At 37.4% G+C, this 18,309-nt stretch overlaps 1 protein-coding gene across 3 annotated transcripts in view; it reads right to left on the reverse strand.

Moving 5' to 3' along the window:
- Window positions 1-2,076: 2,076 nt before the first annotated feature.
- The window catches only part of RTCA (RNA 3'-terminal phosphate cyclase), a 28,272-nt gene continuing 12,039 nt past the window's right edge, over window positions 2,077-18,309 (reverse strand). For all 3 annotated transcript variants that reach the window (XM_061121292.1, XM_061121291.1, XM_061121293.1), the window contains 6 exons: window positions 17,922-18,063; window positions 17,447-17,571; window positions 16,472-16,530; window positions 7,265-7,359; window positions 5,064-5,168; window positions 2,077-2,448 (listed from right to left, as the gene is read on the reverse strand). In XM_061121292.1, coding sequence (XP_060977275.1) covers window positions 2,347-2,448; window positions 5,064-5,168; window positions 7,265-7,359; window positions 16,472-16,530; window positions 17,447-17,571; window positions 17,922-18,063 — 628 coding nt within the window. In that variant the 3' untranslated portion in view covers window positions 2,077-2,346. The remainder of the gene's footprint in view (window positions 2,449-5,063; window positions 5,169-7,264; window positions 7,360-16,471; window positions 16,531-17,446; window positions 17,572-17,921; window positions 18,064-18,309) is intronic.

The raw sequence follows: 18,309 nt of genomic DNA on the forward strand, positions 1-18,309 counted from the left end.
AATTTAAATTTTCTAGTAGTCTTTTGGCAAAGATACTGAAAATATTTCTCCTGATAATCAGAAAAGTACATTTTATTTAAAGGTGTCATGTTTATCTTTGGAAAGTAAACATTGGAGCTTTCATCTCCTTACTTGGAATCATACAAATATATAAAACAAGGTATTGGTTTATCTCTTAGTTTGAGTAGACTTCTCAGAGACTGTTTCAAATTGTCCCTTTATTTAGTGCCTTTGAAATTTTCTTTTATTCCAGGGGAATGCACTAGAGTAAAATTAAGTTGGGTAAAAAAATTACCTTATTTTTTGTAAAGAGGAAAAATAGAGACTGTGAGAGAAGCTAAAAAGGAGAAATTGCCAAGTACTACTTTGACCACAGGGAACTCTATTTTAGAAAGAAATACATAATTAGAGAAATTTAGAAACATATCCTTTAAAAACTAATGACATCTGTAAACTTGAAATTCGTGGGAAGGCTTTGTGAAACTCATGTGGTAACAATACCCCTGTTTGAAAGCCATTAGTCAAGGAATATTTTTAAAGACCATTGCACATATAGGGTACAATCAACATTAGTCCTTGTATTAGGTGGTTGTTAAAAAAAATGAGAAGCATACTGAAATACAGTTTCAGATATAGGGGTAGAAACAGAAACATATTTTTTTGGGGGGGGGATAAATATCTGCTTCTTCTAATAAAAATTTCTTTGCAGTAGTCCCAGCTTTATTGTACCCAAGTTTTGACTTAACAGTCAAAGCTAAGATTAATCATAAATTCATCATGTACAAAGTTGATCTTAAATCTCTCGCTCCAAAATTCCCAGTCTTTGCACTCCAACCTACCTCTGTAACACTGCTGCCCAGCTCATCAGAAGTATTATCATTAGTCTTAAGACCCCAAATTTATCACAATCCCTCCAACAACTGTACTATCACCATAGTTTTACTCTAAAATAGGAAAACAGGGCTTCCCTGGTGGCTCAGTGGTAAAGAAACTGCCTGCCAAAGCAGGAGACACAGGTTCGATTCCTGAACCAGGAATATCCCGCGCAGCACAACTACTGCGCCTGCGCTCTAGAGTCCAGGAGTCGCAACTAGTGAGCCCACGTGCCGCAACTACGGAAGCCCGCGCGCACCTTGGAGTCTGCGCTCCGCAACGAGAGAAGCCACTGCAATGAGAAGCATGAACACTGCAACCAGGGGGCAGCCACCACCTGCTGCAACTAGAGAAAAGGCCACATGGCAACGAAGACCCAGCACATCCAGAAACAAACAATTTTAAAAGATAAAGAGATATTTATGTCCTGTTATAAAAATGAACTTATAAAATTCACTTCCTTAAGTACAAACAGCAAGCAATACTATCATTGGCATCTTTAAAACAAATTGAACCCAACTGTCTAAAGCCACAGAAATCACTGACAAGAATTACAATTGCGTACATGGAGTAAATTTTTAAATTATGTTTTTTTATACAGACTAATTCTCCACTTTCTATTTTATCATATAAACCTCTGGATCTATATATTGGACTTTTAATCATTAGTGGATAAATTTCAAGAGAGAACTAAGTCTGAATGAATTCATCACTATATTACAGTACAGCATATTTAACTATTACATAAAACTAGTTTCATTTGAGTCACAACCTCAATTGCCTACAGGGACCAGGAAGTAATCTAAATGTGGAACAGGTTAGGTTTAAGATAACAGAGAGTAATGAAAAGCATTCTGTTCTAAAGGCACTCAATTATTTTTAATACTATAAGCCGAACAAAAAAACATACCTGGAATTGATATGACCAAATTTACAAGGGGTAGAATTTTGCAATTCTCATTGTTTAGCTTTCACAACATATTCAACAGATGCAAAGCCAATATTTACCTAACACCCACTAGAAAGAAGATACATATAATGAGACAATGCTTATGAAATGTTACTGTTGACACAGCAAGTACATGTGTATAAAATTGTCTCACTAAATTTTATGAGACCCCAACAGTGATTAGAATTATATACAAATTGCAGATCAAACCTACACCCCTAACTTATTACATTATATCAAAAAGAAAAACACACTTTAGGTGAAAAGAATATTTTATTGCAATACTTTAATAAATGAAATTGACTATTTTACATATCCACCAGCTCTTATTCACTGTCCCTATCTATCTCAGAAGATAGTCAAAGTGAGATTAATTGGATGAAGCATTCTCAGCAAATCTAGAACATTCTGTACTTCAATTAAAGTTAGGTCCTTTAATAAATTACATCTTATTCTATTCTATAATATTTATGAAATGATTAGTGCAATAATATCACTGAAGTATCATTTAAAAGGCAAACACCCTATAGATTTGGATTTGTCATCCCGATTCCTCGGCATTCAATAATATAAGTGTCTTTAGAGGCATCTTCTTCATCTTCTGATTTCTTCACAGTAAATTTAGCCTAAAACCAGAAGAGCATTTAGTATATAAATAATATGAAGAGGGACACAGGGGACAGCCCATAACTCCTGCTTAAATAGGTAGGCAGTTAATACCAAACTCATTTTATTGAAGAAGCTAGAGATAGAAAGATCAAATGACTCATGAGCAATTCAATAGCCTACATATAAAATACTTTATTCCAGAAGCATTGTCCTTATTCAGAGGTACACGGATCTGTGGAGTTTTGCCAGAATATATGTAACCTGGATCCCATTTCTTACCCACTGAATCAGAACTTCTCAGAAGTGCAGCTTTAAGTAAATATCAATTTTTAAATCTCAATACCTACTTTCTAAATTTTTTCTAAAACACGGCACTGAAGCATTTAAACTTCTTTTATCTTGTCAAATATCAAATTACCCTTTAATTTCTCTCAAATTTTCTTGCCAATTTAATTCCCTAAATACAGTATTTAAAATATCTAGTTCAGAGGAGACAGGTGGAGAGAGGTGACAGCATCTTCCCTCATCATTATTGGGTTTGACACTGTACTTTTTACTTGTTAACTGATTCAAGTTTAGCTTCAAAACATCTGATCTTTATCACTATATTGTGGAAACATGATTTTTTTTTTAAAGCAAATATATTCATTCTAAGAAAACTGAATTAAAATAAAAATAACTGAGGAGGCTGGCTGAATCTGTGACAGAGGGATCTGAAGTATGCCTAAAACCTTAGGATTCTCTGAAATACAATTTGAAAACCACTTCTCCAAGGTCCTGTTGAACTGCAATATTTAAAAATTATTCCAGTTTTAGGATTAGATGGCCGTGCGTGGACTCTGAAATCTGTTGTATGAATAAACAATGAATCTGAATTATGAGCTAGAGAGACTAGTTATATGTATATACATTTTTCTCAAATTACAAGCACTGTATAAATATGAAAAAAAGGTAACAATTATGGAAATAATTTCTAGCCTACATATAAAGTTACAAAAATTCAGAGTTGGAAGGAGCTGTAAGGCACACAGTCTCTGGCCTTCCTGATGAATTACCTGCACTGAGACAGAATGATGAAGCAGCTTGCCCTTGGTCCCTGAGTTAAAACACAACAATGCTGACTGAGAAACCAGAGCACAAAAATCCAGTTCATAGCACCTTCCACTGTGCAGTCAGTTCAAATAACATATGCGTGTCTACTATGTGCAAAGTACTGTAGAAAAAATGAATGTACCCTTGCCTCTGCTATCAAGAAGATCACAGTCTACACGGGGAGACAGACTAATAGTAGTTACAAAATAAAGCATAAGTAGGATAATAAAAAATACAGTTAACTATCTTTTGAATCAAATATACTTTGCTTTTGCCTCCTATTGAGCCTTTTCCCACAATTTGATCAAAATCTACCTATCCTGTCTAATAACAAAAAAGGTACACATTAAGAATCATACAAATAAAATGTGAGGAGTAGGCTAACAGTGGGTTTGTGCTTGGTACACCTCTGTTATGTTTCATTTCTTATTACTACTGTACATTATTTTTGTAACCTTTTAAAATGCTTAAGGTCAACATATTCCCTCATAATATTGAGTTATAAATTTTATATTACTTTATAAAATTATATTATAAAGACTGTAGCAAAATAGAAATATGCCACACATCACTGAAAAAGGAATGAAATGATGCTGTATGCGTTAGCTGTTAAAAAAAAAAGAATAGAGAAGAGAAATAATTTTAAGAGGAGGAAAATACCTAAATGTCAAGAGTGGTCTTACTGGCAAAGGGGAGTTAGGGACAGGATTTTTCCTCTATTTTCTAAACTTTCTATAAAGAAGTTAGTTTCAGATGAAATACACATGTCATTTAAGAATCCTGTTAAACAAGGTATGAATATGAGATTATTCATGTTAAATTCTTTTTCACTCACTAAAAATTATACATCTAGGGAATTCCCTGGCAGTCTAGTGGTTAGGATTTAGCACTTTCACTGCTAAAGCCCAGGCTAGATGCCTGGGCAGGGAACTAAGATTCTGCAAACCACACTGTATGGCCAAACTTGAAAATACATTAACATATATATACATCTACTCTTCCGAAGTTGAAAGGACTGGTAAAATGTTAGAATTTCAGCAAATATTCTATTCTATGAAAATAAAATCACAAGGAAATAAAATATATGAAATTTTTCTATAATAATTTAAGTTTAGCCAACTACAAATCCCTTGTGATTTGATCTTATAGTTCCCATTAAAATGCCTTCACTTACTGTAAGGCAGTACCTACCACATAGGAGCTTTGAAGGATGCTCTCCCGGGTTTGCTCAAAGCTCAGTCCTGCCCCTGAGAAACTATCTGGTCCTCAGCAATTAATTTAATCCCTCTGCCTCACATGACTCATAAATAAAATGAGACTAATAATAAATAGCCACCCGCAACGGTCATGCAGAGTAAGATGAGTCAGCTTCACTGCTGAGTGAGTTCAGTATCTGCTACAGGAAGCAGTCACTGAATGACGGCAATTACAGTTACCACTGAAGTTTTCTGTTTATTAAAATTTGACTCCAAGTTGGCCATAATAAAGATCAACCACAATCACAATCAATCATAATAAAGATTTCTGATGGAATACTCACCTTTGCGAGTTGCTCAGCAAAATGTATAGCTGTTTGGGTGTGAAGTGTAACCGGTCCTGTTTTTATTCTGGAAATTCCACTGGCTAACGCCATAAAAATGATGAGCTATTAAAAAAACACACACACAAAGAAGGAAATTCTCACACATTTACTTATACTTGGAGTTAAAAGTCTACTGCTCTTAGTACAAAAATAATACTAGATATCAAAATAGCCAAAAAATAGTTTATTTTTTAATTGGAGGATAACTGCTTTACAATAGTGTTGGTTTCTGCCATGCATCAACATGAATCAGCCATAGGTATACACACATCCTCTCTCTTGAACCTCGCTCCCACCTCCCACCTCCCACCCCTCTAGGTTGTCACACAGCAAACTCCCGCTGGCGATTCATTTTACATATGGTAAAGTATGTTTCAATGCTACTCTCCCAATTCATCCCACCATCTCCTTCCCAACTGTGTCTGTAAATCCGTTCTCTGTGTCTGCGTCTCCACTGCTGCCCTGCACATAGGTTCATCAGTACCAGCCATCTAGATTTCATATATATGCATTAATATACAGTGTTTGTTTTTCTCTTTCTGACTTACTTCACTCTCTAACAGGCTCCAGGTTCATCGTCCTCATTAGAACCAACTCAGATGCATTCCTTGAGTAATATTCCAGTGTGTGTGTCTGTGTCTGTGTCTGTGTGTGTCTGTGTGTGTGTACACACACCACACTTTCTTTATCCATTCATCTGTCGATGAGCATCTAAGCTGCTTCCATGTCCTAGGTATTGTAAATAGTGCTGCCATGAACACTGGGGCATATGTGTCTTTTTCAAATATGGTTTTCTCAGAGTATATGCCCAATAGTGGGATTGCTGGGTCATACATGGCTCTAAGTGATAAAGCACCTGCCTAATAATGCAGGAGACATAAGAGACACAGGTTCGATTCCTGCTTCAAGGAGATCCCCTGGAGGAGGACACAGTAACCCATTCCAGTATCTTTGCCTGGAGAATCCCATAGACAGAGGAGCTGGAGGGGGCTACAGTCCATAGGGTCACACACGAGTGAAGTGACTTAGTGACTTAGCTGCACATGAGTGAAGTGACTTAGCACACATGCACATTACCACTTCACGCTACAACTCTTTATTCCTAGTTTAAAAAAGAATTTCCATTTCTTTAGGTTTACAAAAATCCTAAGATGATAGAAAACCTGTGTAACCAAAAGTCTGTGGAATAGCACAAAAATGCTTAGTAAGTTTATAAACTTAATGTTTAAGAATACAGAGTTGAAAATTAACAAATTTTATCAGACCACCTGTCCCTGTAAGTTAGTATATGTAAACTAACAAGTTTCCTTAAAAGTTCTAAAATTACAACACTTTAATAGGTAAACAAATACACTAATACAGAATTACTGGACTGTAGAATAGTAAGAAGGAAGAGACTAAAAATAGGAAAACTGTCTTAAGAAAACTGGTCAAAAAACCTTGAAGAATACTTTTCTAAGCAGAGACATCTGATTGTGATTAAGGGGAAAAATTGGTAAAAAGGAAAACCTATCAAGACAGTGGACCATAAAAAGACTGCATTTGGAAATATTTAGCATTTCTCAATATTAGCATTTCTCAATGTGAGTAGACGTACTAAGTTTGAGAGGTGTATGACATACCCAAGTGGAGATGCTGACGGGCGTTAAAGAGATATAACGGATATGGAGTTAAGGAGAAAGGTCTGGGCTAATGAAATAAATTTAGAAGCTATCAGCATAGGGATGGTACTTGAGCCACGAGACTGGAAAAAATAACTGAGAGACTAAATACAGATAAACAAAAGAGGTGTGAGCTTAAGCACAAGGGCTCTGCAAAATTCAGAAGTTGAGAAGAGGTAAACAACAATAATAATAAACCAGCAAAGGGACTAGAACGTATGGCTAGGGACACAGAAAGATAACAGTGTTTCAGAAATCAAGTGAAGAAAGTATTTCAAGAATGAAGGAGTGCTCGGTGTTTCCAATGCTATAGCCAGGTTGAGTAAGATGAAAACTGAAATTTGTGGTATATGAATTCCAGAATAATACTTTAAAAATGGACTGAATTAGAACATGCCAATCAGTGTCTGAAAGTCAATGACTAAATTTATATTCAATCTAACTGTCCAATATTCAAATCTAACAGGCTTGGAGGTCTTTATCCTAAAGTGTCATTACCTGGTCTTGCAGATACTCATCCACAGCACCACCATGTCTAAGATTTGCCAACAGCATTTCAGCAGCTTCAATTCCAACCTTGTCTGCATTAACACCTACAACAGACACAATGTAAAAAAAAAATAATTACTAAGAGGCAAAAAGTTTAACATATCCCAGTCAGCAATGGCATAACATCTTTTAGGCCTCTGAACTCACCCATTTCAACTTTTAGGATAAGATCCTCATGTACTGAATCTTCTAAGAGCTAAGCATATGCAAACACATTATTAAATGGACCAGTGAGGGGGTGGGGGAACAGGCTTTGGTCCTGTTTAAGAAGTACTAATCATAAAATCAATTTATATGAGACCCTATAATACTCTATAATACTATGACTTGATTTCGAAATTTTTAATTCACAATTCATATATGTTAAAATTAGCCTGCAGACAATTCTATTAGAATTAAAGGATTTTTTAAAAGTTCAGATAATTTTCACCTAAGGAAGAACAGATAAAGATTCTCAGATTATATATACAAAGTTTTCTTCTTTAAAGATTTGAACAAGTATTACCTTATTTGTTTCTTGGCAGCACTGCACAGCTTGTAGGGCCCTAGTTTCTTGACCAGGGATGGAACCAAGGCCCTGGAAGTTCTAACCACTCGACTGCCAGGGAATTCCCTGGTATTATCTTATTTTAAAAATAAGAATATTTATTCCATTGTTCTACTTCCTGCTTCTCTACATATACCACAAATATTTGGTACAATGCTTAAATACAAAATAAATCCATCAAATACAACGGAGTGTCAGATGATTCTTTTTATTTAAACTAAAAGAACCCTATGGGCTTCCCTGGTGGCTCAGTGGTAAAGAATCCACCTGCCAGTGCAGGAGACGTGGGTTCCAACCCTGGGTTGGGAAGATCCCCTGGAGAAGGAAAGGCAACCCACTCCAGTATTCTTTCCTGGGAAATCTCATGAACAGGGGAGCTTGGTGGGCTACAGTCCATGGGGTCACAAAAGAGTCTGACAACTTAGTGACTAAGCAACAAGAACAAAATTAACCCTTGGCTGCAAATGAAAATGGCTTTTGAAAAATGAGAATCTGGTTCATTTTTATATTTGGAAATTCACCTAACTATATACATGTCTTGATAAAATGTCCCAGAAAATGGAAATCAAATTTTAACCATTTTTTACCTTACAGAAGTCACTATAATAATGTAATACATTAAACAATCTTTATAACATCAATCATTTAAATGACTGAATGAAATGGTTTGGAACATGTATGAATCTTGACTTTTTGGTAAACTACTCTGCCTCTTCCATTTCTTCTTCTAGATGGAAATAGAAATGATAATACCTTAGTTGCGAAGTTGTTAAAATCAGAGATAATATTTATAAAGCTTCTAATTTCAATACTAGTTCATAATAAGCTGTTAATAAGAATAGCTACTATTGATAACACACATGATACTATATATGTACCATACTAAGTGACAGAAACTGGTTCCTTAGCTAAGGAGGTACCAAAAAAACAGAGGGTAAGTGCTAAGCTTATGGTATAAACTATATAGCCAATGAGAGTTCAGAAAAGGAAATTATAAGTTCCAGAATAATTTGAGACTGTTTCGTGAAGCATTAAAGGACTTCAAGAACTTGAGTCCTTGAAGGACAGCTAAAATTTCCATGGAGTATGAAAAAAAGGAAGCAATTCCTGACTTTGTAGTATTAGAGAACAGTAGATGCACCAAGGTTTCTCTGCCAAGTGGCAAACTATTTCTCAGAGCCATTCACATTCCTTCCTACCCAGCTGCCTTGACAGTGAATAATGGTATGAATGGACCTACATTACCAGCTATTAGTAGCAGTCTATGGTAACTGAACAAAATGAAGTAAATATGAGAATTTTTTTTGTTAGTACTGTGTTCTAAATAAAAGAGCAAAATCCTAATTTCTTCGGAAAACCTAAGGTTTTTCTGACAAATACTCTTCTCGCATTTTAGAGGTTTCTTAAAATGGCCTAAATTTTGATGGTTTATAACAGATTAAAAAAATATTCAATGATTTGAGGTTTCTTCTAGCTTATTAAAAGGACAAAACAACGGAGAAAGCCAAAGGACTGATTATAGCATCAGAGACATGCTCTGAATTACTACATATACTGAAGGAGGAAAACAAAGGGCTAACTGTAAGCTAGTAGTGTCCATACATAAGAAACAAGATTGATAAGCCAGAGGTATAATTCATCTTAGCAGATTAATTTGTCCCATAGTAAAGTACAGAACTAACTGAAAGATGAGTGGTCCACAAATCACACAGATATACAACAATGTGAAAACATATATTCTGTCCACATTGCAGTCATATAAACGTGGAAACAATTCTTGTATGTAGATAATGGTCTGATCTCATTTTTGAGTTAAGGAAAGCAGTCACCATGTAACGCAATTGCAGACATAGGAACAACTTAGGTTTTACTGCTCTCGATTTAGTGCTCTGTTATAATACACTGCCTCTATCTAAAACTGCTAAGATTTAAAAAAAAAACAAAACCAAAAACCCTCAAATCTCACCTTTGCCACAGGATTAAAGAATGTTATAGCTGGAAGGATTTCAGAGATTCTTCAGACTAATTCTCTCACTCAATAGATAAACTAAAATCAAAATAGTTTCAGTAACTGAGACAAGGACAAAAATATGATTCGTTACAACTTATTGCTTGTAATACATATATGGTGGTGTGGACAACCAGCCAGTGTTGCTTCTGATTATAATGCTTAAACATTAGGATTCAGAGTCTAGTAATTTTATAGTTAATTTAAATCAGAAATAAAAAGAGATCTGGATATTGGGAGCCATGACATTCTCTTGAGACCCATAATACAGACTACCTACCAGGTGGCTCTGGAGAAGGAAATGGCAACCCACTCCAGTATTCTCGCCTACAGAATCCCATGGGCAGAGGAGCCTGGCGGTCTACAGTCCATGGGATCCCAAGAGTCAGACACGACTTAGCGACTAAACCACCACCACCAGGAGGCTGAGTGGTAAAGAATCCTTCTGCAGTACGGGAGATGCAGGTTCGACCCCTAGGCTGGGAATATCCTCTGGAGGGGGCATGGAAACCCACTCCAGTATTCTTGCCTAGAGAATCCCACAGACATAGGAGCCTAGTGGGTTACAGTCCCCAAGGTCACAAAGAGTCGACATGACTGAAGCTACTTAGCAGACACACTAAGAGCGAAGACCCCAAGGTACCTCTGCATTTGCTAGTTGCATCCCCCGTGACTTGAGTGCCTGACTGGAAACAAGGGCAGGCAGGAGGAGTCAGGCAACTTCAGCAAGCAAGCAACTCTATCTTCTCACCCCTCCCACCACTGTAAGTCTAAAAACAAGAACTGTGCGTTCTATGTGCATGTTGTCCAAAAACACCTCATGTGACAAAGTTTAAAAATGTTGAAATATTAGGAAATAAAATTTTTCTGGGCTGGTAGTAGAATTAATTCCAAGTGTTGCTGATAACAGAGCAACGGCCCCTTTATGATATCAATGCAACATATCTAAAACTATCATCTACACTGGCAAACTAACTCTACCTCCCATGTTCACAAAGTTGTAAATGTTTCCAGATATGCAAGCTAGAAATCAAGGTCTTTACACTGCCTCCCTCACCTTCCATATCCAGCTGATCACCAGTCTATTCACTCTCCTAAATACCCTTATAGCAGTACTCATCTCTCCGTCCTCAGTCACTGCATTCCTTGGCGTAGGCCCATCATTTCTGATCTGAACTGATGTAACAGACTTGTCTTCCTGCCTCCACTATGTTTTTCCTCTAATCTGTTACATAGCTACTTACTTTCCAAAAACCTGGTCTTATATCCCTCCTTAAAATATTCGTTTTCAGGATGAAACCCAAACTCCTTTATAACGCATATAAAGCTCTTCAAAATCTTGACTTCTCTAATCTCATCTCTGTTCCCCCCTGACCCAGATTCTCTACTCATCACTTGTGTCTGTAGTTGCCCAAACAACATTAGCACTTTCCTTTGTCCTCTTCTTTAGCTCTCACCAGCCTTTTTTTTTTGGCCACTCCAGATAGCATGAGCGATCTTAGTTCCCAACCAGGGATCGGACTCATAATTGAATTCATGTCCCCAGCAGTGGAAGCACTGAGTCTTATCCACTGGACCACCAGGAAGTCCAGCTCTCACTTTTCTATCCAGCTAACTTCTACTTCTCTATAGAACCCACTGGAGGACCACTGAACAGCACAAGATAGATTTGGGATCAATCAGTCCCCAAAGAATTAGCTGTTTTTCTCCTGTGTTCCTAGGGGCCCTGGAGATAGAACAATCACAGCACTGGTCTGTCTCCTCTGCCAGACTACACCAGGCAGCAGAAATGGTGGTTCTCACTTCTGAATCCTTCATTTTCAGTACCTAGCAGGTCTTGGTACTCAAGGATAATACAAACTGAACTCACATTTCACTCAGTGCCTGCCAAGCACGGTATAACTTCTGACATATGGGCTCCTAGTCTGTTTTATATTTTGCATTATCTTTGCCCTCTTAAGACTGTTAAAGATACTGCATATAATACCTCACCATTCATGTTGATTCCTCAGTGCACCTAGCAAGTAATGAATATACACTATATAGTCTTGATCACTATTTCTCAAATTTTATTATACATTAGAGAGCTTATTAAAATAGATTTTTGGGCCCCAAAGATTCTGGTTTCATACAGATGAGGTGGGTCCCCAGAACTAGTTTATTTCCAGCAAACTCCCAGATGATGCCGATATGCTACCTGTCCGCCAACCACACACTGAACAGCACAGTTTTAAACAATTCGTTTATGTCTGATCAGCAAATATGTTGATTTTACCTATTTTATCACACTGGTTAAATGTGACACCCAACTACTGTCTAGATCTACCAACTGAGCAGACTAAAATTACCTGAACTCATGTATTCAGCAGTACTAATGTAGTTAAATGGCATGAGTGTAAGCATCTTTTAAAGATGCTATCAAGCAGGAAGAAAGCAATCAACTACCACGCAAATAATGAAGAGTTCAACGATTGATAGAAGGAAATGGCAACCCACTCCAGTATTCCTGCCTGGGAAATCTGATGGACAGAGGAGCCTGGTGGGCTACAGTCCATGAGGTCGCAAAGAGTTGGACATGACTGAGCAACAGAACACACACACACACACGTAATAGCAAAAGTAACTTTAAATACTAACAGATGCATACATGCATCTCCTCTCCCAAATATGCCAAATACTATAGAAATTTCCCTTTCACAAAAACATTCAGTACTTTGAAATCAACACTGTAATAACTGATGCAGGGAAGAACCATCACATGTTAAAACCACTGGAGGAAAGTTCTATTGATACAGAATAATCAGATAGTCTCAAAGTATTATCCCAGAGTATTTATGAATTATAGTACAAAGGGAAAGGGGGAAAATTCCCTGGTGGTCCGGTGGTTAGGACTCCACGATTTCACTGTAGTGGCGAGACAATGAAAAGGAGGGGAGGAAGAAAGGGAGAAACCTTTATAGCAGACAGACCTGGAGGACACCACCGTACCAAGTGACCACAGTCCGCTTTACTGATAAAGGACAGGCTGACATTATGTGCACCTTGCTGTGATTTAATGGCTCAGCAGTAAAGAAACTGCCCACAGTGCAGGAGACCCAGGAGACATGAGTTTGATCCCTAGGTTGGGAAGACTCCCAGGAGGAAGAAATGGCAACCCACTCCAGTATTCTTGCCTGGAAAATTCCATGGACAGAAGAGTCCATGGGGTCACAAAGAGTCTGACATGACTGAGTGCTCACTCATTCACTGATGTGATACAATAGAATATACACAAAATCACCTGTGCAATAGTCTTACTAAAAATGTTGAACCTGAATAAATATGAGATAATCAGACAAATTCACATAATGGAAAATCCTGTAAGAAAATGGCTTGGAGTTTTCAAAATGTAAATATCATGAAAGGGGGGAAATAAACGCAAAGAAACTATTCTGTAGTTAAAAAAGAAACTAAACAGACATGATAACCAATGCTGTGTGTGCTCAAAAACAAAACAAAACATCTCAAATTGCTCTAAAGAATATTTTGGAGGCAACTGGTTGCATCTAAAAATAACAGACAGATTCTTTAGGTATAAAAATGGTAATGTGGGATTTCCCTGGAGGTTCAGTGGTTAAGACTTTTCACTTCCAAGGCAGGGGGGTGCAGGTTGAACCCCTGGTTCCGGAAACTGAGATTCCCACATGCAGCACAGCGCAGTCAAACAATTAAAAACAAAAAAGTGGCATTCTTTGGATGAACACACTGCAGCATTCAGCGGGGAGACTGGGTACCTCCAACCTTTCACAGACATGGTTGAGAAACACACAGTCAGTTCAGCAGCTCAGTCGTGTCCGACTCTTTGCGACCCTATGAATTGCAGCACACCAGGCCTCCCTATCCATCACCAACTCCCAGAGTTTACTCAAACTCATGCCCATCGAGTCAGTGATGCCATCCAGCCATCTCATCCTCTGTCGTCCCCTTCTCCTCCTGCCCCCAATCCCTCCCAGCATCAGGGTTTTTTCCAATGAGTTAGTTCTTCACATCAGGTGGGCAAACTATTGGAGTTTCAGCTTCAGTATCAGTCCTTCCAATGAACACCCAGGACTGATCTCCTTTAGAATGGACTGACTGGATCTCCTTGCAGTCCAAGGGACTCTCGAGAGTCTTCTCCAACACCACAGTTCAAAAGCATCAATTTTTCAGTGTTCAGCTTTCTTCACAGTCCAATTCTCACATCCATACATGACCACTGGAAAAACCATAGCCTTGACTAGACGGACCTTTGGTGGCAAAGTAATGTCTCTGCTTTTTAATATGCTATCTATCAGAAACACACAACATGTAGCTAAATGTTCATAACCAGTGTATCTAGGAAAGCAATGTATGGACATTCACTAATTATTCAACTTTTCTGTAAGACTGAAAATTTTCAAAGTATAAAGTTGGAGGAAAGATTTAAAATTTAACTGACCCTAAAACAGAACCAGTTAACCATATCCAGAGTACCTGGAAAACTATGGACAGAGGTTCAAGACACTGTACAGGAGGCAGGTATCAAGACCATCTGCAAGGAAAAGAAATGCAAAAAGGCAAAATGGTTGTCTGAGGAGGTCTTACAAATAGCTGAGAAAAGAAGAGAGGTGAAAGGCAAAGGAGAAAAGGAAAGATATTCCCATTTAAATGCAGAGTTCCAAAGAATAGCAAGAAGAGATAAGAAAGTATTCCTCAGATACCAATGCAAAGAAATAGAGGAAAACAATAGAATGGGAAAGTCTAGAGAGCTCTTCAGGAAAATTAGAGACACCAAGGGAACATTTCATGCAAAGATGGGCTCAATAAAGGACAGAAATGGTATGGACTTAACAGAAGCAGAAGATATTAAGAAGAGGTGGCAAGAATACACAGAAGAACTGTACAAAAAAGATCTTCACAACCCAGATAATCACAATGGCGTGATCACCAATCTAGAGCCAGACATCCTGGAATGTGAAGTCAAGTGGGCCTTAGGAAGTATCATTATGAACAAAGATAGTGGAGGTGATGGAATTCCAGTTGAGCTATTTCAATCCTAAAAGATGATGCTGTGAAAGTGCTGCATTCTATATGCCAGCAAATTTGGAAAACTCAGCAGTGGCCACAGGACTGGAAAAGGTCAGTTTTCATTCCAATCCCAAAGAAAGACAATGCCAAAGAATGCTCAAACTACTGCACAACTGCACTCATCTCACATGCTAGTAAAGTAATGCTCAAAATTCTCCAAGCCAGGCTTCAACAGTACATGAACCATGAACTTCCAGACATTAAAGCTGGATTTAGAAAAGGCAGAGGAACCAGAGATCAAATTGCCAACATCCGCTGGATCATCGAAAAAGCAAGAGAATTCCAGAAAAACATCTACTTCACCTTTATTGACTATGTCAAAGCATTTGACTGTGTGGACCACAACAAACTGTGGACAATTCTTCGAGAGATGGGAATACCAGACCACCTGACCTGACTCCTGAGAAACCTGTATGCAGGTCAGGAAGCAACAGTTAGAACTGGACATGGAACAACAGACCAGTTCAAAAGTGGGAAAAGAGTCCATCAGGGCTGTATATTGTCACCCTGCTTATTTAACATATATGCAGAGTACATCATGAGAAACGCTGGGCTAGATGAAGCACAAGCTGGAATCAAGACTGCTGGGAGAAATATCAATAACCTCAGATATGCAGATGACACCACCCTTACGGCAGAAGGCAAAGAAGAACTAAAGAGCCTCTTGATCAAAGTGAAAGAGGAGAGTGAAAAAGTTGGCTTAAAACTCAACATTCAAAAACCTAAGATGATGGTATCTGGTCCCATCACTTCATGGCAAATAGATGAAGAAACAATGGAAGCAGTGACAGATTTTATTTTGGGGGGCTCCAAAATCACTGCAGATGGTGACTGCAGCTATGAAATTAAAAGACACTTGCTCCTTGCAAGAAAAGTTATCACCAACCTAGAAAGCATATTAAAAAGCAGAGACATTACTTTGCCAACAAAGGTCCATCTAGTCAAGTCTATGGTTTTTCCAATAGTCATGTATGGATGTGTTAGGTGGACTGTAAAGAAAGTGGAGCACCAAAGAATTGATGCTTTTGAACTTGGTGTTGGAGAAGACTCTTGAGAGTCCCTTGGACTGCAAGGATATCCAACCAGTCCATCCTAAAGGAATTCAGTCCTGAGTATTCATTGGAAGGACTGATGCTGAAGCTGAAACTCCAATACTTTGGCCACCTCATGCAAAGAGTTGACTCATTGGAAAAGACCCTGATGCTGGGAGGGATTGGGGGCAGGAGGAGAAGGGGACGACAGAGGATGAGATGGTTGGATGGCATCACTGACTCGATGGACATGTGTTTGGGTAGGCTCTGGGATTTGGTGATGGACAGGGAGGCCTGGCATGCTGCGGTCCATGGGGTTGCAAAGAGTCAGGCACAACTAAGGGACTGAACTGAATTGAACCATATCCTTTTAAACTTGTCATCCATCATTCTATAATATTCTAATCCTGACAGATAATTAAAGAATAATTAATTAATTGTTGTACACTAGAACTGGGAATAGTATACCCTTCATTTATCTGTACCTCGTTTACCAAGTGATGATCCAGCAAACAGACAGCCAGTGGATGTCTCAGCAATAATGCTGTATAAGGGGAAAAAACAGTATTACTATCTATGCTATAAATATTCCAATATTACACGCAAATACAACACAGGAGAACAGTGACTATTAAATACACAGAATTAGATCTGGCTAGGATATTGCAAAAGTGAAATTTTTCATACAGATAGCAACATGATTAGCGTTCTCCATCTTCATCAGGGTATTAGTATCTTTCGGCACTTGTTACAAGAAGTCACACCAGAGTTTGATTCACACACAGGTAAGGAATGGTCTTCCCAGAAATCATTTCATCAGCACTAAGTAAGACCATTTCAGAGGCATGCTATACTGATGATCTTAAATGTAAATGTCTTTCTACAGAGATGTTTGGTTTTCTTTTATATCAATAGTTTTCACAATAGTATTATATGCAGAAAATGCATTTACTTCAAACTCCTTAATAGAAGCTATGAAAAAGAGTTTAAAAGCTAAATATTCACAAAAGATAGTTTTATTCTTCAAAAATATTAAAGCATTTTTATAACACTTAAATCAATAACTCCTAATGGGAAAATATATAATATTTCTTTTCTAAGTAGACCTTTGCTACATCTAATATTTACTTGTAAACTGAATTCACACTTGAGATATAGAAAAGCAACTGGGAATATTTCTCATAGGATAATCTTCAAAGGCTAACTTCTGATTAGCTTAAACATTTAAGCTCACTATATAAACAGAAAGGCTCTTACAGTGTAGTAAAAAGTAAATCATCCTCAGAAAAAAATTCAGAATAAACTTACCATAATTCATCATACTATTGTTTTAGGTAGGAATGCCCTTAAAAAATATGCCTTAAAACTACAAATTTTAAAATGACAAACATTTAATTTAAAAAGGATAACTATTTCAGGGTGCTGTCAACCAACATCCAGGAAAAAGTATATTGTCTCACATTATTCCATTTCCATTGCCAAAAGCTTGGTCTTTAGGTTCCTGAACAGGCTGGATGTTAACATACAGATCCCTAATCTCCTTCCTGATGCATCTTACGGCTGCCGCCGCCATATCTTTTGCTACCTATTTTGGTAAGACAGAAAAATAGAATAAATTAATAATTATTTTGAAGTTGCGTTCAAGCCTTCAAAGACACATAAGAATTTTTCCGTGCATCATATAACAACTCAATTTTAAAGAGTAAAATAAGCACAGAATTTTAAGAAAAACTTATCATGAAAAGATTTATTTAAAAATTCTCTCAATAATTTCAAAATTTAGACGATATAATACTTATCAAGACAAACACTTACTTCTAAGATCATCTAGACAACTTTATTTTTTTAATACCTTATATTTAAAATTTTTATTGGAGTATAGTTGATTTGCAATGTTGTGTTACTTTATAGAGTAAAGTGAATCAGACAACTTACTTTAAACGGCAAAACGCCAGCAACAAAAGCTCTTCCATAAATCTTAGTCACACAGCCACGGTCAGTTAAATTTATTGGGCTCAACTGTTTAACTGGTGACATTCGGACAATCACTTCACCACCTCCCTTTGGGTAGTAGCCCCTACGAAAAGCATGATAAATACACGAACTGACTGCATGGCAAAAAAATAACGCTCAATATTTACAATAAAACAACATGTGAGTAACACCAACCATATAATTCATGTTTCACATTTCTAAATAACGTTTTAGATTTGTACTTTTCCATATGGTAGACTCAGGGTTTGTTGTTGTTTAGTTGCTAAGTCATAGCCAACTCTTTGTAACCCCATGGACTGTAGCCCACCAGGCTCCTTAGTCCATGGGA

This window comes from Dama dama, chromosome 20 (assembly GCF_033118175.1).
Source record: "Dama dama isolate Ldn47 chromosome 20, ASM3311817v1, whole genome shotgun sequence".
In the NCBI taxonomy this organism is placed as follows: domain Eukaryota; kingdom Metazoa; phylum Chordata; class Mammalia; order Artiodactyla; family Cervidae; genus Dama; species Dama dama.